The 25,154-nt window shown below is 42.6% G+C and overlaps 1 protein-coding gene across 12 annotated transcripts in view; it reads right to left on the reverse strand.

The window, feature by feature from the left end:
* Positions 1–7,012: 7,012 nt before the first annotated feature.
* The window catches only part of NHSL1 (NHS like 1), a 466,661-nt gene continuing 448,519 nt past the window's right edge, over positions 7,013–25,154 (reverse strand). For 4 of the 12 annotated variants that reach the window (XM_086927526.1, XM_086927528.1, XM_086927534.1 and 1 more), the window contains exons 5-8: positions 22,852–22,983; positions 17,366–20,725; positions 16,701–16,827; positions 7,013–9,284 (exon numbers count right to left, since the gene is read on the reverse strand). In XM_086927526.1, the coding sequence (XP_086783652.1) occupies positions 8,564–9,284; positions 16,701–16,827; positions 17,366–20,725; positions 22,852–22,983 (4,340 nt within the window). In that variant the 3' untranslated portion in view covers positions 7,013–8,563. The remainder of the gene's footprint in view (positions 9,285–16,700; positions 16,828–17,365; positions 20,726–22,851; positions 22,984–25,154) is intronic. The other 8 variants (XM_086927527.1, XM_086927529.1, XM_086927533.1 and 5 more) reach the window with 3 other exon arrangements.

The following is a 25,154-nucleotide window of genomic DNA, read 5'->3' on the forward strand; positions in this document are numbered from 1 at the left end:
CCCAAAATGCAATTTTCCCATTCATTTTCCCAAAGGAAAATTGAACAGCGATATTGCGAAAATGGCTGAACGTAATTACACCAAATCTGCAATGGAGCACCTGAAGCACTTCTGAGCCTCATGGCAGGTAAAACAATCAAAGATGGAGTCTGTGTCTTGGAGCATGATGAACTTCAGGGGAGAGACGAGTCATGTCAAAACCAAAAGTCTTCTCTGAAGAAAAATAACTTTAAATGTTACAAGCCCAATACTATGTGGCAGTAGTGTGCACAGGATATGCTCTACAGCTTCACCTGTTGTACATACATATATATATACATACATATAAGCATACATATACACATATGCATATACGTATATACATGGATATAAGTACATGCATATACATACAGGCATATACATGCATATACATACAAGCATATACGTACAAGCATATACATGTATATACGTACAAGCATATACATGTATATACGTACATGCATATACGTACATATACGTACATGCATATACGTACATGCATATACGTACATATACGTACATGCATATCCATGTATATACGTACATGCATATCCATGTATATACGTACATGCATATCCATGTATATGCATATCCATGTATGCATATCCATGTATATGCATATACATGTATATGCATATATACGCATATACACATATAAACATATGTGATCAAGTCTCCTGTGAGGGACGAAACGTGTCACGACTGCGGCATCCTTTTGGGAGTTTAAATAAAGATTGCAGCTGACAAATTACAGTTGTCTGCTCTTTCTTTGCGCCCTGGAATAATGGCCAAGTGAGAAGGAGTTTGCTCGGACATATACATACACATATATACATACAAATATATACACATGCATACACAGACATGTATGCATACATAGACAACATGTATACATACATGTATAGATACACATACATGTACACAGATGTACACGCACATGTACACATGCATGCACACATGCATACATATACACATGCACACATGTACACATACATGGACACAGGATACATGAATACATGCATGTATGCACACATACATACATACATGTACATATACATGCAAACATGTACATATACATGCATACATGCATGTTCATACATTCATACCTACATGTACTTACATTCATGCATGTACATACATTCATGCATGTACACACACATACATTCATGCATGTACACACAAACATACATTCATGCATGTACACACAAACATACATGAACACATATGCATACATGTACACATACATATATGCATTCATGTACACATACATATATGCATTCATGTACACATTCATATATGCATTCATGTACACATTCATATATGCATTCATGTACACATTCATATATGCATTCATGTACACATTCATGTGCATACCTGTACACATACATATGTGCATACCTTCACACATACATATGTGCATACCTTCACACATACATATGTGCATACCTGTACACATACATATGTGCATACCTGCACACATACATATGTGCATACGTGCACACATACATATGTGCATACATATGTGCATACCTGCACACATACATATGTGCATTCATGTACACATACATATATGCATACCTGTACACATAGCAGCAGTCTGGCGAAGACAGTGGCATAAAGTGACACTAGATGGGCTACAAAAGGTATGGAAGGAACCCAATATCCTAGGGAATGATAATGTAGAGATTAGCCTCACTAAGTTTAACAAGGCTCTTTTAGAGGCGGTTGATCTACTAGTGCCCTTGAAATTACACAAACAGTACCCTAGATCCAAACAAGGTGTGGTACACTGAAGAGCTCAGAGCGGAAAAGCAGGGTGTAGAAAGTTAGAAAAAATTTGGAGGAAATCACACACTTTACAAAGCAGGAAGTCGTACTCCGAGGCTTTGGCCATTTATCATAAAAACATAAAATTGGCCAGGAAGAGTGGTCTTACTTTACTGTTGATTGAAGCTGGCAACTCTTCCAGAGAACTGTTCAAAATCCTACAATCTTTTGTGAAACCCGCGGCCTGTGAAAGCCCTGATGACTTCTCCCAAGCTTTGTGTGATGATATCTCTTTGTTCTTTGAGAATAAGAGAGATTTAATAAATGAAAAAATTACAAAGGCCGCCAATTCCAGGAGCAATGCTCAAAGCCCGCCTCTTTTGCCACCCATGTGTGAAAGTACCCCTCTCACTAGGTTTCCAAAAGTTAGCCTATCTGATGTCATTTCCTTGTATAGCCAAATTAAGACAGGGTCCCCAACGGATCTTATGCCAGCCAAAATGATTGCTCTTTTAGGTAAATTACTCTTACCAGGTATCCAAACTGTTATTAACCTCTCCCTTAAGGAAGGGCAGGTGCCTAAAGAATGGAAAAAAGCGATAGTGAACCCTATTCGGAAGAACGCAGTGTTGCCATGGTCAGACCTTTCCAATCTCCGTCCTATCTCCCTTTTACCCTACCTTCGCAAGATGACCGAGAAGCATGTGAACACCCATTTGTCTAATTTCATCGAGGCAGCGGGTGGTCTGGACCATTCTCAATCTGGGTTCAGACCTAATCACAGCACCGAATCAGCCCTTCTCTCCGTGACCGATACCATCAGGATGGCACAGGATAGGGGGGGAGGGGGGTCCTAGGATTCTGGTGCTGTTGGATTTATCCGCTGCCTTTGACACGGTGTCACATGACATTCTTCTCGGTCGTCTGCAAAGGGTGGGGATAGGCGGATCTGCTCTGTCCTGGCTTGAGAGTTTTCTCTCAGGCCGCTCACAAAGTGTCAGATTGGGCTGCCACTACTCCACCTTTAGGGAGCTCACCAAGGGGGTTCCTCAGGGCTCATGCTTAAGCCCCACACTTTTCAATGTGTATGTGGCCCCATTGGCTGCCATTGTGAGAGAATATGGGTTCATGCCAATATCGTAAGCTGATGACACCCAGCTTTTGTTTCCTTTCAAGGCTCTTATGCCAGCAGTCAAAAATGCTTTTGCTGCGGGTATGCGAGCAGTCTCCAACTGGATGGCCTCTAATTGCCTACAATGTAATGTGGGCAAGACGGAGGTCATGCTTTTTGGGGAGGCCCCTCTCCTTTGGTCACCTGAATGGTGGCCTTTGAAATTAGGATCAGCTCCCTGCCCCAAGCAGATAGTAAAGAACCTAGGGGTACGGCTTGACCAGGCACTGCTACTAAAAGACCATACTAATCAGGTAACGGGATCCTGTCTTAGGGTCATTGGACTCCTGAGGCGTGTGTTCCAGTACCTGGCAGACAGCCATAGGAAAACTTTGGTTCAAATGCTTGTAATCAGCAGACTAGATTACTGTAATGGGCTCCTCATATTTGCCAATGAAGAGCAGCTTGGCAGATTACAGGTAGCCCAGAACACGGAAGCCAGACTGGTCCTTAATGCCCCAGCCAGATCCCCTTCTCGTCCTCTCCTGGACAAACTTCACTGGCTACCCATCCGCCAGCGGGTCAAATTCAAAGTATGCTGCGTAATTCATAAATGTCTGTATGGCACAGGCCCTAAATACCTGACTGAAAAATTCATACTTTATGAGCCAGGTTGTTCCTTACGCTCTAGGAACCAATTGTTGCTCCAGGTTCCCTGTATCAAAAGGGAAAGGCAAGGTGGTCGAGCATTGTCTTATAGGGGCCCTACTTTGTGGAACACTCTGCCCTTACCCTTAAGCAAAATACCAACCATTGAGCCTTCAGGAAATCCTTAAAGACATACCTGTTTTTGACAGCATAAACCCTGCACTATTCATGATTTGGTCTTGGCCTCTGGTAAGCACACAAGTGCGGAGAAACCCCTTTGGGGGTCCAATTCCTGCGCTATATAAGCAAATAAATAAATAAACATACACATGTGCATACCTGTGCACATACATGTAAACATACATATATACATACATACATATATACATACATGCACATATACATACATATACATGCACATACATATATACATACATATATACATATGCACATACATATATACATATATACATACATATGCACATACATATATACATACATATATACATACATATGCACATACATATACATGCACATACATATATACATACATATACATGCACATACATATATACATACATATACATGCACATGCATATATACATACATATACATGCACATGCATATACACATACATATACATGCACATACATACATATACATGCACATACATATGCACATACATACACATACATATACACATACACATACATATACACACATATACACATACACATACATGTATACACATACACATATACACATACATGTATACACACATATACACATACATGTATACACACATACATACATGTATACACACATATACATACATACATGTATACACACATATACATACATGTATACACACATATACATACATACATACATACACACATATACATACATACATGTATACACACATGTATACACATATATACATACATACATGTATACATACATATATACATACATGTATACATACATACACGTATACATACATACATGTATACATACATACATGTATACATACACGTATACATACATACATGTATACATACACGTATACATACACACACGTATACATACATACATGTATACATACATACATACATGTATACATACCTACATGTATACATACATATATACATACATACATGTATACATACATGTATACATACATATATACATACATACATGTATACATGTATACATACATGTATACATACATACATACATACATGTATACATACATACATACATGTATACATACACATATACATACACATATACATACATACATGTATACATATATACATACATATATACATACATATATACATACATACATACATACATATATACATACATGTATACATACATGTATACATACATGTATACATACATGTATACATACATGTATACATACATGTATACATACATGTATACATACATACATACACGTATACATACATACATACATGTATACATACATACATGTATACATACATACATGTATACATACATACATGTATACATACACATATATACATACATGTATACATACATACATGTATACATACATGTATACATACATATATACATACATACATGTATACATGTATACATACACATATATATATATACATACATGTATACATGTATACATACATGTATACATACATACATACATACATGTATACATACATACATACATGTATACATACACATATACATACATACACATATACATACATACATGTATACATACATGTATACATATATACATACATATATACATACATACATACATACATACATACATGTATACATACATGTATACATACATGTATACATACATGTATACATACATGTATACATACATACATACATGTATACATACATACATACATGTATACATACATACATGTATACATACATACATGTATACATACATACATGTATACATACATACATGTATACATACATACATGTATACATACATACATGTATACATACACATATATACATACATGTATACATACATACATGTATACATACATGTATACATACATACATGTATACATACATGTATACATACATACATGTATACATACATACATGTATACATACATACATGTATACATACATACATGTATACATACATACATGTATACATACACATATATATATATACATACATGTATATATACATACATGTATACATACATACATGTATACATACACATATATATACATACATGTATACATACATACACATATATATACATACATGTATACATACATACACATATATATACATACATGTATACATACATACACATATATATATACATACATGTATACATACATACACATATATATACATACATGTATACATACATACACATATATATACATACATGTATACATACATACATGTATACATACATACACGTATATATACATACATGTATACATACATACACGTATATATACATACATGTATACATACATACACATATATATACATACATGTATACATACATACACATAAATACATGCATACAGAGCACCAACTGCATGCTGGTACATGCAGTCTGAACACCAACGATTGGAGTGCTTTCAGAGGAATGCGACACAGGTGTGTCCCACGCTACTTTAGGGGATGGGCCAAAGCAATTTTAAATGGACTCCAACAGCGCCAGAGGCATCTGAGGAAGGCATCGCCGAAACGCGTCATGCCAGGCTCTGAATAAACGGTCTCCCTGAAACCCTGCAGTGTCCCCTTGTTTCTTTTACGGAGGAAGACAACCTTGGCATATTATATATATATATATATATATATATATATATATATATATATATATATATACACACATACATATATATATATATATATACACATACATACACATGTATATATCCATCATACATCCTCCGAGCATAGTAGCCTCCAACCCTTCAGGGCGGCCTCTTTCAACTAGGGGCATGAAGAAGCCCGTCAATTCACTGCTGTGACACACAACACACAGGCCTATTTCCAGAGTCTGTACATTTTTAATCAAAGGTTTAAGCAGCACCAGATGCTTCCTTTCACCCTACACGTTTCAGCGTTCTGCCTTGGTCACGGGAGAAAACAGTTGGCCAAGTGCATACGTGCTTGCATTTAAAAGTCCTGAATCGCATGACGTGTAAAATACATCTCCCGCAGTGCATCAAAAAGTTCAATTAGATACTGATGTTATGAAAGTTCTCATCATTCTGTTAGCATGAATCTCATTATGCTCTTTCACTTTAAAATGCATGCATATATCACAAAGAAAATTAACCTGGTGAGAAGGGCTTGAACTCAAAACATAAGAATCATGTCAATACTCGTAGGTAGTGGAACTCCTTGTTGGTCACCGTGGCATGGGTGGATTTAAAAGTATACAAACTCTCTTAAAAGACCATAGAGACAAAAGACCAGGTGGCAACGGCAGCCTTGCTTTAATTAAAGCACAGAGTCACAGCATTGTAAACACCCCTTCAGGACATCAAGGAGTTAAGTGAAGGCCCCTGAATGTATACAGTACTATCTGAAAGGGATTGGGAATAGAGAGTCACAAGCATATGTCACTAAAATACTAAAATAAATAATCTAGAAAGTTGTTAACCCAAAATGGTCTATCCCTTTTTTAACAAATTCTAAAGTGGGGAGGTCCAAATGAACTTTTGCAAGCTCTGTTATTTACAAAACGGTATCAAAACGTACAAATGGTTTAATTAAACAGGTTTCTGTAAAACAAAGCAAGTCTCCTCCACACACAAAGTTCATCAAATGTATAAACTGTAATTTGCATACAGGTGAAACTTCTTAAAACATTTGGTGTCCAATGAGAGTAAAAAATTTACAAAAGCAAAGCAACTTCCTGTTTTAGTTATTTTAAGTCCTTTTAAAGAAATAACAATAGCAAATTCAGAGGAAATAACCAAACAAGAATCTTTGGTAACCAAAGGTTTGCAGCTGTTGATATTTCAAGTCAGACAGCATTAATATTCTCATTTCATTTACTAACAGTCAGCAAACCTCTGGCTAAATGAACTCTTAAGAGTGAAAGACTCTGCTAAATTCTCTGTAGTGCAAGATCTTGGATTAAAAAAAAAACTCTTACAAACTTTAGAAAGCAGAAATCTGATCTTCTGGCAGCATATTGCGCCTCTCTTTCCCTTTTTCTGGTGTCCATTGCATTCTGTTTGCAGATTTGCCTTGCATTATTTGAAAAGTTCTTCGGAATGTCTGGTTCAAATCCAGGGCGCTATTTCATTTGGAGAAGCATAAGCCCTGAAGACCGAGGCATACTTAGAAACAAGCCGAGCCACTGTATCACGCTGCCCAGCAGCTGGCTGCATATAGTGCTGTAGGGTTACCCCGCCCCCATTCTAGCTCTGCCCTCTACAACCCAGTGAGCTTCTTGAAAATAGTACCATCACAAAATGTGTGCCACTGTTCGCTTTTGTTGCGTTACATGTGCCCAAGCAATATCACCTTTCCCCAGCACGCGCAAGCTTGCAGGTCTAGCACATACACCACTGCTACTAGTTCTAGCAATCTAGGATTCTTTTCCCGCTGAGCAGTATTTCAGGAGCGCACCCAGCTTCGTATATGTACCTGGAAAAGGAGGCACGACCACCTTATGTCACAGTAGCATTAGCCACATTTTCCGACATATTTCCCACTTTCGCCATACTCCGCAATCTCTGAAAAACCCAGCCAGTAATCCCAGTACCTGCAAGATAATCTTGCTGTAAGCGGTTAGAATTTCTTGGGTCTCCCCATTTACAGCAAGTCCTGCCTAGGACAACTGAAGTGGTCTGGAAACGCCCTCCTGATCAACTTACACAGGTAAAGTCAATGCCACTGCCGACAGCAGTGGACTGTGCAGTGTGAACGTTCCCTATGTTTTTCTTGGATCGACTGAATATTCATTCTTACTTGCCATTTCAAGCCAAAACCAAAACATGCTAGTTCTCTTTTTAACTTTCCTCTGCTGATGAGCTAGAACCGTTCTCTGACGTATCACCTCTCATCATTGCTGCCATAAGGTCTCTGCTAACTGGCGTGCCAGTATCCACCTCGTCAGCATCTAACGAGTCATTGCTATCCATGTCCGCGGGGCACAGCCCGCCAAGCAAATAGTCCTTCCTATTCTGCAGGTTCCGCAGGGCTCTGCCATCCATAGCATCAGCGGCCTCTCCATCCCCCTCACAAATGACAGTCATAGGGCTGCTCTGAATTCTGTTGCGCACGTTGTATTTGCTGCTGGCGGCGAGAGGAGGTGTTCGGGACCGGCCGTACCTGGTGCTGGAAAGGGACATGCTCCTTGGCATTAGGCCCTCGTTTTTGGCCCACTCCTCCTGGGCCCTTTTGTTCTTGTTAGGGGATCCAAATGTTGGGCTTTCGGGAAAATCGGGCGAACTCTCCGAGCGGGGGCGCTGAAATCTTGGGTCCGTGTTTTTCAGCATCTCTGCTGCCGACATACGTGAACTGTACTCGGTCCTGCTCCCTTTTTTTAAAAGCAACGCTTTGAAGCTGTCACTGGTGGTGGCAGTCTTACGGAGACTTCTGTGGATGGATCCCGTCTGTTTGAAGGACATATTTGGGCCGGGCGTTGTGGGTGTGACAGGAGGGGATGGAGAATGGTTTCTGGAGCGATCGTCGTCAGAATCTTTGCGTCCAAGAACTTTTCTTTTGGATCTAAGTATAAAGAAAATGTAAAATGTAAGTTTTGTTGATAATTGCATGAGAACAGCCTGCATACACCTCAAGCAGGCAGGACAGTCAAGCCATATAGACATGCTCTTCAAAGAACATCATACCTGAATGAATCTAGGACTCCTCATTCACGAACACACTATCACTTAAATCTTTTGCAAACTACACTGGTCAAATTTTAGGTCTAGCGAAAGTGAGCTGCACTATTACATAGCAAAAACATGTTGTAAATAATAATGTTACAAAAGCAGAGTAGGCGGCTGTATTTTTGGTCCAGTTGATGTGTACCTCCTTCTTTAAAAAAAAGTGATCTTTCAAAGGGGAAGCAAACAATATAAGAGGGCCTTTATCACCTGTAGGGGCAAGGTTTGCCTGTACCTTTTACTATATTCATAGCATGTGATGGACCAAGAATACATCTGCTGACAAGTTTGCAAGAAAGCACTTCTACAAATCATGACATAAAACTATAGAGACATCCACTACACATAGTGCAGCAAGCAACTGTAGTGACTCCAGCACATTCTCTGGATTTGCTCACACCATAAATAGCAAAGGCAAACAACACTATTCCCATCAGAGTATACACAACCTGTCAGACAAAGCTTTTCTTTTACAAATAACTACAAGGCACTATTACAATACACAAAAAAACACGCCTTGGTGCTCTGTACACAAATTAATTCAAATCGAAACACATGAGGCAAATATGTTGGCCTCTGCTGGTATGTTCCTGCCCAACATTCAGGTTTGTCATAGCTGTAAGAATCCACAGAAGGTACAACTTTTCTTCTACGCGCACCCTTCCTCCTGACTGGGACTTGGATGTTGTTGCACATACTGGTAAAGTTTGCCTCTACCTTTGAATCTACTCACCGCTGAGACTTTTGCACTCCTAAAGCCTGACTAAGTTTCGGGTGAGAACAGAAAATTCACAGATTTCTGGGGGTGGCACTGTAGAGGAAAATATCCTGGAAATTCTCCTTTGGAATTAGAAATTTCCCCAGATGTAGGAGTATTTTCAATTACCAGCCACTTTCAACTCAGACTCATGTTCTTCTGTCCCCTGGCCTTTAGACTAATATGAGATTATCCCTCACTGCATGAGCATTTCTCAACAGCAGAGGATGTTTTATCATACGAGCAAACTCTGAAACATGTTTGCCTGGGAGGTCCCAGTGGCACCCACTCTCCTCCAGCTCCAACCTCCACATGTCCATGGCTCCCAATGCTACGAGTCCTTTCCCTTGGTCATGTCAAATCAAAAGCATTTAGCAATCACAGGTGGACGGGTCATTTGGAGATCTAAGGAATAAGGACTAAAAGTTGAATTTACTTCTAGATGCAGCCTCTCCTCTTCTGGACCAATGGTAACTTTCCCAAGAATTAAAAGTCCACATTAGGTAGTTACAGTGGTTAAGGACTGATTTTTAGACATATTTGTTTGATCATAGCCTTGACAAAAGTATCCGATCTATCAAGAGCTCACATCTAGAGCATGATGCTTTCACAATGGTAGTGGAGTTACACACGTGACAGCTCTGCATCCCAGACCCAGTGAAACGTGTAAATGGAAAGAGATGCCAGCTCGACCCTAAACGCATGAACGTATTTTGAGGACAGAACATATAAAGCTTTCAACTCCAGGATAATAATGACACCTTCTGATGTTACATGTTGTGCACTATGATGGCGCTTTACCCTTAATTAAAAGGGCTGGAGGTGATGGACATATGAAAGCCTGGAACGTGAAGAGAACATGTATGTTCATATTTCCCTTTGAAGACCACCACTTCAACTGCAGATTAACTACTTCTGATGCAGCAACCTGTGACAAAGGTGGGCCCACTTGTACCAGATATTATTGAATACCATGAATCATTAGGGGAGCATTCGGCACACAGTCAATTCAAAGTCACTCGGTAATCACAGGGCCTTGTCAAGGGCACAAGATATCAGATGAAGGAAAAAGTCTCTCTGGTTGGTCAAGGGATGTCTTTCCTACTGACATCTCCACCAGAGTCTTAATGAAAGTCGATTTCTGAAATGTGATGGGAGAAGCCTGTGCCATTTACTGAAACACAATATCTGCTTAGGAAGCCCTTGAGGGATAAAACATATCCTATTGCACATTCTGTAAGATTTGCAATGCCAAATACACTGTCTCTTCCACCACTATAATAGAGAAAATTCAAGGAACAAAACTAAGCCTGAAGGAGAGGATTTTGCATTGTCAATGGATTCTACTTGCAGTAAACCGGAGGAAGTGAAAAAGAGCGTCTTTCAGTCTACTGCTCAATTGGCTATCCTAAGTTGGGAGAGCTAATAATTTCTGAGGCAGAATATATCACTTGAACAGTTACAGATCTAAAATAAGCCACCCTCTTTTCCACAACAAAATGGGATTAGAACCTCAGATAATTTTTTCATCCGATTCGCGACCCATGGTTCGTCACTTCCAAGAGCATCAGGCTCTCAAGAAAAATCATTGGAAAGTGTAGATGGTGATCGAATGGAGATGGGACTGATCCCTACCCTAAAACTAACATGACCAAAGAGTCCTGCTGGTGCTTGCCCTACCCAGAATGACCTGCACTCCCATCAGCGACGAATATGTTCTTGCCTCTGGAGAAGGTGAAAAGGGGGAAAACTTTATTTACTTCATCAGGGAGGTTGCTGCTCTTGAGATGAAGAGGCCCTTGGGTGACTTTTGATATTTCATTCTGGAGAGCCACTGAATAAAAGAAACCTTTACTTTTTGGAGAGAAGGCGTCCCATGCTGGGATGTGTCTAACAGCATTGAAATGAAATGAAATGAATGAAATGAAATGAAATTAAATTAGATTTATAAAGCGCATGGCTGCCCAAAAGCGTCCCAGCGCTAACAGAAAAATAGAACAATAAGCAAACTGAGGAAAAAACCAATAATTAGGGGTCCTTGGGAAAAAGAATAGTTTTAAGGGCCTTTCGAAACTTCAGATGGCAAGGTTCTGCACGGATCCAGTTGGGGAGAGCGTTCCATTTTTTTGCTGCAATTAAAGAGAAACGGCGACCCCCAGTACGTGCTTTCCTAACTCTGGGGACCCTTGCCAGATTGCCACACTCCGACCGGAGAGCCCGAGGTGGTTTATAAGGGCATATCAGGCTCCTGAGAATCGGTGGTCCTTTGCCCTGCAGAGCCCTGTGGGTGATGCAAAGTGCTTTAAAGAGGACTCTTTCACGTATTGGCAGCCAATGGAGTGCTCTCAGGGCCGGTCTGGCCGAAGATCTTCTCGATGTGCCTGCAAGCATCCTGGCTGCTGCATTCTGCACCCGTTGGAGAATGTTAAGGGTGGCTTCCGGGGCTGCCAGAAACAGGGCGTTGCTATAATCGAGTCTCGATAGTATTAACCCCTGAATCAGAAGTGTCCGAGACTGAGGAGGCAGGAGAGGGAGGACTTTCCGCACTGAACGAAGCAGTCCAAAGCAGGTCCCTGCAACTTTCTGTGCATGGGCCTTAAAAGTCAGATCGGGCTCAAGCCACACCCCTAGGCTTTTGATTTTTTCCTTTGGAGTGGGCAGCTCACCTAAGCAGGAGGGCCAGGCGGCTTTAGGGAAAGATGAAAAATGATGACCAAGGAGCATAATCTCAGTTTTCGCTCCATTGAGTTTAAGCCGCGAACTGGTCATCCATGAGAATATCTCAACAAGGCAGGCGGAGAGGTTATCAAAACATCCGTCTTATTGGGTTAGCGAGACGACTAATTGGGTGTCGTCCGCATAGGTGACTGTTTTAATCCCAAAGGGGGCGACTACTTCCTCCAGTGGGGCCATATAAACGTTAAACAGAGTAGGGCTCAATGAAGAGCCCTGCGGGACACCACACTGGAGGGGGGTGGATTTAGACAGCAGACCACCTTCACACACTCTGAAAGATCGATTATTCAGAAAGGATGTGAGCCACTTAAGGGCCATTCCTGCAACGCCCACCTTGGCGAGACGGTGAATTAGGATTTTATGATCCACCGTATCAAATGCAGCGCTTAGATCCAGGAGGATCATAACAGCGGATCCTCCTGAATCTAAGATGCACCTTGCCTCTTCTGCTACCACTAAAAGGGCTGTGTCTGTCCCTTGCCCCGGTCGAAAGCCGGTTTGAGAATTATTCAGCAGTTGATTATTTTCCAGGAATCCGGACAGCTGCTGATTTACCATTCTTTCCGCGATCTTACTAAGACCAGGTAGCAGTGAGATCGGGCGGAAGTTGGCCATGTCCATGGGGTCGAGACCCGTTTTTTTTTAAAAGGGTTTTAACCCTTGCCTGTTTCCAGCTGGGTGGCACGACCCCACAGGAGAAGGAGGCATTTAGAAGCTCTGTTGCCACAGGGGCAATCGTGTCTGCAATCTTCTTAAGTACATAGGTAGTAATCACAAACAGGAACCTTACTGTTATGGAGCTTGTTCATCACTGGTTCAAACCCTCAACGGTAATCAACAAAAAACACCCCTGCCATCACAGAGTGCATACGTAATTAATTATTACATTTGGTTGGTCAGATAGGAGGTGCAGAACCACACTGGAATCCTTACGGAGACTTCCAGTTCCATGGCTTGCACCCAGGATGTTATGAAATAGACCACCAGATCTGAAAGTAGTGGCGAAAGAAAAGGATAAACAGAAAATAAGGAAAAGGTTACATGATATAGAAAGTGCCACTGTGCAAAGATTTTCCAACAGATGAGTTTCCAAGCGCGCGCCCCTGTGAGAGGAAGGGATGTGACCACACGGTCTGCGTGTAGGATACCAGCGTCAAGGGACTTTGATGAACAGTGATAGAAGAAACTTTCAGCCTGGTCACCAGATGTGATTCAAGCTAGAGCAGTATGCATTTTAGATTAATTATACTGTCACTGGCCTGGGGATGGCCTAAAAAAACAACCTCATAACCCCTGCCGCCCCTCCACTCTCTGAATCCTACATGGTGGACTCTTGTTCCACAGGGGCATGTAAGGAGGCTGGATTTTCACATTGCTAAAGGCCTACGTCCAAACCGCCAACTGCACTCACTGGTTGCCCGACTACTGACAAACAGCTTTTCATTCGAACCCATCTCAAAAAAAGTTGTGTCAAGAAAGGCTCTGAGCTTTCCGTTTCTGCTCCAGAATTCGAGCTGTCCATCGAGTGGCTCAACAGTGGGCGGTTCGACTTGCCCGTGTATCAGAATGCAGCCGCTCTCGAGTTTTTAACCATATGTCTAGAAAACCAGGAGCTACCCATTCCCGCCTCAATACTAAAATATTAATTTACTATTTTTGCTCATATCTGGTCCTGTATGCCATGGGGAGCCTGTCCATTCTTTAATCAAGTGGGGAGAATGCAAATTTGGTGCGAGAGTGTGCATACGCACGTGCGCCCGCAGGCGCAACAGAGGCTGTGAGGCAGACTGCACTCTTCAACAGACCAGACACCGTGAGAACTACACTCTGGTAGTAGTTCTTTAGACGTCTGTTTAGCAGAAGAACAGCTGGATCAGGAGTACCTGACTGGTAAATAGTATTAATATACTAGAGGACGCTTGCTTTTCCAATACATTTTACTCGCTCTTAGTTACCCAGATGCGACTCTCAAATGTGCAACACCTAGTAGCGGGAGCCTGCTTCTCAATATTGCAACCCCTCCACTCGTGTGACAGGATGCATACGAACCAATGCATTTTACAGCTCTGGGATGTGATGAAAATACCGTAACAGTGGGAGGATAATATTTGTGGATGGTTACTGGGCCGGGGCTGATGAATCACGACTAGGCTTGTAATGGTGCTCGACAGAAATTGTTTTTATTAACCAAAAATAAACTTACAGTATAATCCTTGAAGGTGTTTTTGGATCCAACTAATTTAGCACAGATTAAGTAGTTAGTTGCTTGAAGTGAAGGGGACAGAAAATGCACGAATTTCAGAGGCGAAGAAGAAATTGGCGCAAGTAATTTTTCAACCACAAGGTGGCGCAAGCGGCACATAATTAAAACGTTGCTTACATTTCCTCACTAGTTGGCCCTTTCGAGCTCGTTTCGGATGACTATTTTGTCAGTCCTAGGGGGTTTAATTCAATACCACAATCTACTAAGAAATGTGGTCTTTGCGCACTTCATTTTAACTAATTGAACAACGCATCTTAATTATTTCAAAAGCCGCCTCAGGTGTTGAAAAGTAATGTTCCGGTGACACGGGCCTAGTTTTGTAGGAAATACAATGTATTTTTACATTATATGCCAGCGTGATTATTGAAAAATCGTAAGCAACCCACCCCCACTTTTTAGAGAAAAAAAACTTGACAGGGCGATTTTTAAATGTAATTTTGACATTCTAGCGCATTGTGATTTACAGAAAGCACATTTTCTATAGAAATGGTCACTAAATTTGAACAAAGTTCTACTGATAACCCTATATAGCGGAAAAAAATGTGTGCACATCGAGTTTCGGTGAATATTTATCATCTGTGGCTTGGTTCGTTTTAATCCTGTTTAAATCTCTGTTTGCAACATACTTCAGGATTACAAACAAGTGCTTCTTTTTTGCTTTCCTAACTGCATTCAGTTCATTTTAAGGTATTTATATGTTGTTCTGTGTTGCAAAAGCCATCCTACATTGTCACATAATGGACTTTAAAACCTCCTCTGACTTTGCAGTCAAAGAAAGAAAAGTAAACATCAAGCCTCATGTTAAAAGAATAAAGCAGCCTGACATCTGACCCTTGTCTATGAATCACTGGCAAGTGTGACAAGTTAAACACAGAAATTAAAGGCATCTTTATTGATGACTTTCGAGACCCAGCGAAAATCAGCTTGTGGCCCACAGTTTAGGAAACACTGTGCTGGTCGCTTTATGGACCTCGGCTCCTGTGTAACAGAAGCCATTGAACACACATTTACACGACCCAGTGCCAAGGAGCAAAGAAACTTAACATTTTGCCAACTGGGTGCTGCCCCTCCCTGAACAAAGAAGGGGCTGAGCACAGCCATAATGACCAACAATTAATCTTACTCTGCGTTGACACCCAATCATACATAATTCACTAAAAGCCAAAGCACAATAATCGCATTGAACAAAACACTAAAATCAACCGAACTCGCATCTTTACATTAACCCATTCCCAACTCTTAAATGCTTGTATCAGTGATAATGAAAATTATTTCCACATTTTTGGGAGTTTCATTACCTAATATAATATAAAGTTGACAAAGACACCTTACTTCATGAAATATTCATTAGTCTACCGCACTTCATTCACACATGATGCCAGCTAATTTCACCCAGACCATGGGGCACAGATGCATGTTGGGAGGCTGCTGCTTCAAATGCAGGAACAACGTACATTGTGGCAATTAAGGCAGAAAAACAAAGCCTACATGATACCAACCTGTGGATAGCTGCAAACAGGTCCTCAGTGGTCCTGGGTCTGTTTGGAGTGCTCACATCCTGCATCCCTTCGCGAAAAGTGCTGAATGAAAGTGACTGCGTCTTCTCTTCTGCTTCAAACACCTCAGCTGCACGTGCCACAAATAAACAAAAAAGCAACAGTTCTTAAAGAAGTCTAGGAGTGAACATGCACAAACTTCCTTCGCAATTTTTTCTACCCAAGTCACATGAGGGCAGCAGAAACGAGAGGTTTTGTACCCGACCAAAATGAGCAGTGGGTATAAAAAGGCAAAAAAAAGGGTCTTACGCTCCACCCCTACAATAAAAATCTATTCCCAGGTTTTAGAGCTTGTGTTTAATTAGGAAAATAGAGTCATGTTTAAGGAAAGGAAGGCACTTAAGATGCAGGCAAGCAACATTTGAGCATTATTTTGTGTGTAGCTCTAGCAAAAAAGAGGGAACAAAAACACTGTCTAGTGATGCTTCATCTGGCAATTTTGTGCATATATTTCTTAGGATTTACGTGCTGCGTTCGTAAAACAGCCCATCTACACTGAAAATGTCTGTGGAGCGCATGCAGACATGATACATGCATCTGAAATCACAACTGGATGCCTGCTTTGGTTGAAACAATTTAGCGACATAAGGATAAAATTGCAAATTTACCATGCTCGTCGTCTTGCGGCGGATATCCATCTGCAGTGGCGCTGCTCTCGACGATGCCATCTGAAGAACTGCCATAATCCGAATAGGTCAGCTCCTCCTCCTTCTCTTGACTGTGAGGTACTGGCTCTGGTTGGGCAGCAGGAGAACTCATTGAGATCTTTGGATCCCCCATGTCCCAGGAAGCAGGACTAGCCGCTTCTGCATTGGGAATTACACTGGTGGAGTCGGTCTCATCGGAGCCGCAATCAGCTGTGAGCCCATCTTCCACCTCCTCCCCATGTGCAATAACGGAGTCTGATTTATCTGCGCTGGGCATGCTTCGCACATTTTCATGGACTTCTGTTTCCTCGCTGGCTGCCAAATCTAGCTGCGGAGGTGGCACGAGGAGAAACAGCTTGGGTTTCTTCGAGATAGGCGGTGGCTTCTTTCTGGGTGAATGATCCGGGCTCGAAGTCTTTTTTGGAGAGCCCGATTGTTCCGCTAGGTTTTTATTTAAAGAGTCATTTTCAGATTCACATATATGCATCGCTGAAAAGGCAGCCTCGACTTGCGGTTCTGGAAAGTCTAGCCTTGAAGAACTTTCAATATCGCAGACCTTGTGATCTGGACCTGGATGAGAGCTTGGAAGATGCAAATGAACGACATCAGCGCTTTGGGTTTCTGAATCGTCTTGCCCAGTTATGACCTTGTGCTCTTCGGAAGCAGAGGGTTGCGAAGAGGACTTTAACACAACAGTCGACTTCTCCTGCAATGCCGACTCAGGTGCCAATCCTTCCAAGCGGCTTGGCTCAGGCACTAAATCTTTCTTAACGGACCTCAACTGTACGTTTTGCAATGCCTGAGTGGTAACGAGGGGCTGAGAAAGCTCCTCATTTTTTGTTGCACGAATTGGTGAACTGCCAGAAGAGATTTTCTTGAGAGGTTGTTTAAAATTATTTGGCTGATGTTTCATGGCATCTTTAATGAATTTGGGATCTAGGGGTGGTGCAATGGGAGGCTTAAATGCAGGTGTCTGAGGCAGCGCCATGCCTGGGACTGCCAGGGAATTAGAAATTGTTGCATGTAGGTGAAGAAAGTCATGAACTTCATCATGTGGCGAATTATAGGTCATTGCTTCTGGTGGTGGAGGGGGGAAACTGGGTGATGATGGTGGAGGGACAAGAGCCAACACCTCTACGAGGGGCAATGGTGGAAGAGGGGGTTCAGGGGTATGTGTCGGGGTAGGGGGAGATGTGGTGTTCGCAGCACAAGTGGAGCTCTTCCCATTAGGCTGAAAGGAGTCGGATGTATTTGAGGAAAGCGAGGTAGAAGATGAAGAAATGGAAACTGTTGAAACCAAGGAAGATTTTCTTTCAGGCACTTTTGGCTTTAGTTTGACTTTTCCATTTCCTGGAGACATGTTTTTTAGGAAAAGAGGCACAGGTGTAAGGGCTGTGGGTGTATTGGACTGGCTGGAGTAACCACTGGAGGGTGACGTCACTCTGTGGGATTTCTCTGGTGAGGCGTTCTTTGGGTTGGCCGGTATACTGGGCACTTGCGGTACAGAAACCCCTGACTCGTAAGAGAACTGGCTGATGCTGCAGTCGTTGAGTGGCACAGTAGCGTTCATGGGGCGTGAAGCAGGAGACATGGTCTGCTCCTCCTGATTTCCAGTATAGTTGATATAGTAACCCCATGGGTCGGCATACTCTGACTTACTGCTACTCGACTCACTTTGTGACGGTGTGACAGGACAGATGGAGTACATATTCGGGGCTGTGGTTGAGAGTCCACTGCTGCTCGCACTGACTGTGCTCTGGCTTCGAGAACGCACTACCCAGGGATCTTCATAATCACTGCATGGACTCTGAGATGGAGAACTGCTGTTTTTGTACTTGAGGTTCAACTGCAGCGATTGTTGTAAAGTAGCAATTAGATTTTCGTTCAGCACCTGCCCATTGGACTGAGTTTTCTTCTTTGGGGCTCGCCTGAGAGAGTCCGTTCTGGAAGGCGGAAGGGGAGGTTTCTTTGACTTCTTCAAAGAAATGCTGCGCGTGAGCGATCGGTCACTGTAGCTCGACTTGTCGTCATTATTTTGCTGGCCTTTCCCATCGCAAATCTTGCTCGGACTATTCCTCGTGTTCTCAAAACTGTTGCTTCTGCACTGTTTCTGCAACCTCAGGCCGGAGTCGACATGCATGGTCGTGTAGTAGCCATCAGGGTCAAGTGAACACAAAGAACTGGAGTCTGCTCGCACTGAAACGCCCTCGTAGCTGCTGATACTCATGTTGCTCACTGGTGTGGAGTTTCCGGGGCTCCCTGTAGACATTTTCTGTGAGGGAGTGCCACCATTAACATGAGGTTCATACACCCAGTTCTCTGTGCTGCTGATGCTGGTTTTTAACCCTCTGCCTTCTGAGTAACTTGATTCGCTCCGATCATCGCTGTCGAGAGAGTTAGTTGGAAACCTCAGATTGTTCCTGCCGCTGTAGGTCATGCTTTGGGATCTATTGATGGGACTCCCTGCAGCACGGAGCGATCCGGCGGAACCAATCTGGGATGGCCTGAGCAAACCATTGGAAGGAACAGTATTGGAAGTTTGGGAGTGGTGGTTTGAGCTGCTCTCGCTCCAGTTGCCACTGGAAGAATGATGATCCGCCGCTCCCTTAATACGGTCAACACCTGGATGCTTTCCTGGTGCTAGCCGTGTGTAGGAAGAAGCAGAGGTTAGCTTACTGTCCAGCTGCCCCATGCTCATGGAGGTTTGAAGAGCAATCACCTCAGACGTGGAGGACAAGGTGGCGTTGGGTATGACGCACATGGAGTAGGCTGCATGCGGAGAAACCACACATGCTGGGTTGGGCAGTTCATTATCTCTGCTTCTGACCTCCTGTGACTTGGGTCTTGGAAGGGTCCCGTTCCTGGGGCTATTTCTTATATGGACAACGCTGTCATCCACCTGCAATTTGCTTATTGGGCAAGGCATGGTACGGGCTGAGTCTTCTGTTAGGTACAGCGGGCTTGGCTTGTGATCCAAATATTGCAGGGATACTCGTGCGCCTGGCCTGGGTAGGCTATGGAAGTGCATGTCCCCATTGAAGCGTGGTGCAAACAGGACCCCGGCGGAGTCGCTCACAGTGGACATGTTCCCAGATGAACTTGACATGTGGGACATCTGAGCTGCAATGCCTTGCCCTTTCTGTGCTCTGATTCTTCTCACCGATGGTGGCACTACCTTCACTTCGTCGGTTTGGCAGCTGGTGTCCCGGGTTACCAGTCGCTGTGAAGAGGATCGGCACGATTCCAGCTTCCCCAGAGTAGCATAGTGATCCGGAATATATAGCGAGTGTCCTCTGAAGTCGCTCTGTCCAATGCCAGCTGCTGGGGGTAAATATAAAACATAAATTACTGAAACAGCACAAAAAAAAGTCAAGTGTTCCCCAGTCCAGACTGAACACACACAACCCAATGCATTCAGCTCCAGGTTCCGGACGAGAATTTCATCCTCCCCCCAACAATCCTACCACAAGAGGCGGACAACACTCATGCACAAGGAACATACTGGCCTCAACCCCAAACTTTCGTACTCACCCAGACTCACGGCCCGTAAATGAAAGAGCATTTTATCCTCCATCCCACCCAGGAGCTCTTCGCTATCCTTCTTATTAAACGTAAATCCTAATGGTGAACTAACCTCTGACCGTATAAACAGACTTGCTCTTATTTATTATCGTATCCCAAATACAGAGCCCTGGTACTTCAACATTACACAAAATTGGCATGACGATTTACGTTAGCCAGCTGTTGGAGTATCAATTTCTTTAAGGTTCAACCAGATTGACTGTGTGATGGAGAAAAACTGTTGGTGCCCAGGTAATAACTGTCTGCAAGAATGAAGGGGACATGCCTGCTGGATTAACACTGCACACAAAGCTGCCTAAACAGAATAATGGCAAGTAATGGCAAAAGATGGCGGGATCCCATCCACAACTTTAAAGGTCAATGCAATGAAATGACAATGGGAAAAGGTGGTCACAAAACAACAAAATGAGAGAAAACAACAAGAAGTGAAAAAAAAAAATCGCAAACCAGTTTGGGGTACCCCAGAGAGTACAGTAGAGTAAACAATTCCAAAATTATCTATATCAGGGGTGTCCAACAGCGGAACATGAAGACCGGATCCAAACCAGATTTCCAGGTTAATTTAACTGTAAATGGATTCCATTTAGAATCCATACAGGTGAATGTATTCCTAATGGAAATGCTCGAAATCTGTCTGGGTTCCGGCTATCGGGACCAATGCTGGACACCCAGGATCTAGTACCAAATGTAGGCAATAACCCAAGATCTCATTAATAGACACCCTTATTCCCAGACTTATTTTTTTTTAGTAACTTCTTGCTGTTCCCTTTTATATCATGGCCCTTTGTTATCTGTGCCGAAAAAAACAGGCACCCTGAAGTCACTGATGCTTTGACAAGAGTCACAAAAATAGGAATAATTATGATTTGTATGGCTCTAAAACTTTTTCCCTCTCTATGAAACTACGAAAGTGCTAAAAAAATGTAATAGAAATAGCTGCAGCTGCGTCCTTGGAAGTGAAGACACTGTTTTTGCCCATGGTCAGGGCCTCTGATTTAGCCCTCAGTTAGGAACTTTAAAAAAAATATGTACAAATAATCTCAGTCTGTCCTTCATGGGGTCATAAAAACGCAACAAAGTTAGAAAATATCATTTTAGGAGGCCCAGAGTCCACACATTATTTTCCAAGGCCCTCATGCAAGTATTTCATATCTACGGTGAAGCATGGCTCCCAATACCGCCAGACCGCGGCATCTCCTAACAATTATAAATATTTCCCAGATCCAGCCTACTACCACTTCAGTGTTCTTTCACTACAACTGCTATGATACCCTCTGCTCAGGTGACTTTCTCCCCATCATTTTCTGACTGCCACTGAAGCCTAGAATTGCATCCCTGAGACCCCAGAACATGGATGAGAAGCCCAACCAAAATACTGACAGACAACAAGGACCTCATTTAACCCAAGGAAGACCGACCCAAAGGCTCCGCTTGGATAAGAACTGAGAAAATTGAATCGGGACACACTTCTAAAGCATGTCCAAATTAGACATCCTTTAAAAAGAACAACAATACCTTGAATTCTGCTACTATAGGGGTTCTACATATAGCATGATCACCGTTTTACTATAAAAATATTATAAATATCAAATGAAGAATACTAAATTGAGCTCAGCTGCCTCTATTCGGATAGGTAATGTAGTCAAGCTAGAGACCATTTTTTTTTTCATCACCATCTTCTGCAGGATATCGACCAGTAAGGACAGAACAGGACAGGAAGCACCTTGAATGGTAAGCAGTTGTCTGGAAATCCCACAGGATCACACTGTGCATAGTTGATGAACACAAGTGGGCATAAGTGTGTTAGTTGAGTAGAGATGACCAGAAGAGAGTTAGTGGTGTAGTACAGTGCTGCTGAGCCGTACCTAGCTCCTTTTGTATGTTGTCGGGGACGCCAGTAATGGTCTTTCTCCTTTTGACTTTCTTCGGCCGTCTCACCACAGTGTCTGTGTAAACAAGAGACCGCCGAATGCTCGCCTGGCGGTCGAAATTCTCCCCTGGTGTAGAGTAGTGGAACAAGCAAAGCAACGTTACTTCCCAGCAGACTAACATCATGCACCATCTACCTCCGGACCAACGACGAGACAACAAACAGGCATTAATGAATGATGTTAGTTGAACCCAACAGTGGGAATGGCAGAAACATGCAGCACACTGTCCCAACAAGGCTTCGGGGGATTGATAATGTGATCTTGAGAATTAGGTTGGAGTGCTCAAGCAGGTGTAAGGCAAGCTTACCAAAACCCACCTTAAAACTTTGAAACTAGAGATACTTTTGATCTCATAAAGGGGCAGGTAATCAAATCAAAACACTATGGCGATGAGAGGGGCACAAATTTGTTTTTTGCATTGGAGAACTTCGCAAAGTTCCAGTGCAGTAAATTACCGCTGTGATGGGTAGCAGGCAATTGTAGATCTGCACCCAGAGCATCACACAGTGGACCAGGCAATCACAGGTTTATAGCTTCTTTAGACATGCAGCATCCCAACCAAGGTCAAGTGACTTGTAAGAGGTACCTCCCTATGGCAACATGACAACTGGAAAAAAATAGAAGAAATCTTTAGCTTGGGGATGTGCCTTTGACAAATATTAAGTAGTAGTCCAAACTAAATATATGAAAGGCTTTGTATCACAGGAAATAAACTAGAAAAGCACCAACCTGCTCTTCAACAGTCAAGACACAGTAAGTGGCAAGTAATGTCTCAAGAGAACCCAGTGTATGCAGCAGTAGACACCTTTGATGAAAAGCTTTTGACAAAATAATGTATTTTGGGACATTTTGTCTTTCGCATGCTTGCTCTTCCTTACTGCCTCTGACTAACACAAGGGGTGCCTCAAAGATGGCCTCTTCAAGACTTGACCTCACTTTAGGACAGTTGAAGATATGTCCCAACTACAGATTCATTGTGTCAGAGAACACATCTTCACAGTCTTCGCACTGATGTCTCTGATAAAGGTAGGACTGTCTTTCATCCTGACCAGAAATACTGTGACCTGGATGTGCTGGGTACCTTTAATAAACTTGCATATTTTTCTGAGAATCCCGATTGCCAAATGACAGTGGGCTCTGCGAGATGCTCTCTTCAAGTGTACAAACCACTAGGTATGGCAGAGGCAGGCCACCACTGATGTGCACAAGGCTAGACCTTCTCACAGTACTCCCTCGCCTTCCATGGAGAAAGCATAGACAGAGGATAACCACCACCTACTCTATTCAATTTGTCTGCTGCAATATCACTGGCTCTACTCAGTCTTCAGCTCCCATCTACCTCTGCTCACCTGCATCTGCTGCACGGGTCTGCCTGTCTGCATGCTGTTTGCGGGTACTGTCCTTTCACTGCCACCTTCAGGAACTCCTTGGCCAACCCCGAACCCCTTCTGCCACAGCCATGCTTCTGCCGAGATAAGCTCACCTGGCTTAACCGGTCTACATCTGCAGCCTCCAGATGAAGACAATACACTAGAGCTGGCCTCATTATTGACTAATACACTAGTAACCTTATTTTTTCTGGTGGATAATCATCCCTTTGCCTTATCATTTAGCTTGGAATCACTGGTCAATAAGCAAGACCCAGACTGACATTGATGTCCTGCTCAAGATATTGTATCCCTCCTCTCCATCATCTTGTAAAGCTCCTGCAGATACCAGCACCCCACAGGTATGGCACAGCTCTTTGGAGGTTAGCTGCCACTGCTTGGACTACAAACGTATGCCATTTCATCTGGACTATCATCTTAGTCTTACAATCATCTGTAACCAGCAATTTCTTCCTTACTGCCTTGGACACTAAAGAAGACCAGTATCAATCGCTGCGGAGGCTTCCTCTGGACTCTACCTCCCGGGTATGCTGCTGCAAAAAAGAGCTGTAAACCAAGGACCACCCGTAATAGGGTGCTAGAAAAAAAAATACACATCAATCGGATGCCATTACAAGTGTTTCTAAGGGTCAGGGACGGAGCTAGGGACAAAGGAGCCTTGTGGAGACAGTGTGCTGGAAATAAATAGGAAATAAGCAATTGGCAAGTCTGAAAGATCATCACAGGTAAACTGAACACAGGCTTTTGGCCACTGAACAATTTGCGGATCCTTCACTTGCGGCCTTTTTACATGCTTAGGCCGGTGCTTGCCCAACATCGGCATGAATGAATTGTGAACAACAAATGTAC

The sequence above is a fragment of the Lissotriton vulgaris genome, chromosome 6 (genome assembly GCF_964263255.1).
Source record: "Lissotriton vulgaris chromosome 6, aLisVul1.2, whole genome shotgun sequence".
In the NCBI taxonomy this organism is placed as follows: Eukaryota; Metazoa; Chordata; class Amphibia; order Caudata; family Salamandridae; genus Lissotriton; species Lissotriton vulgaris.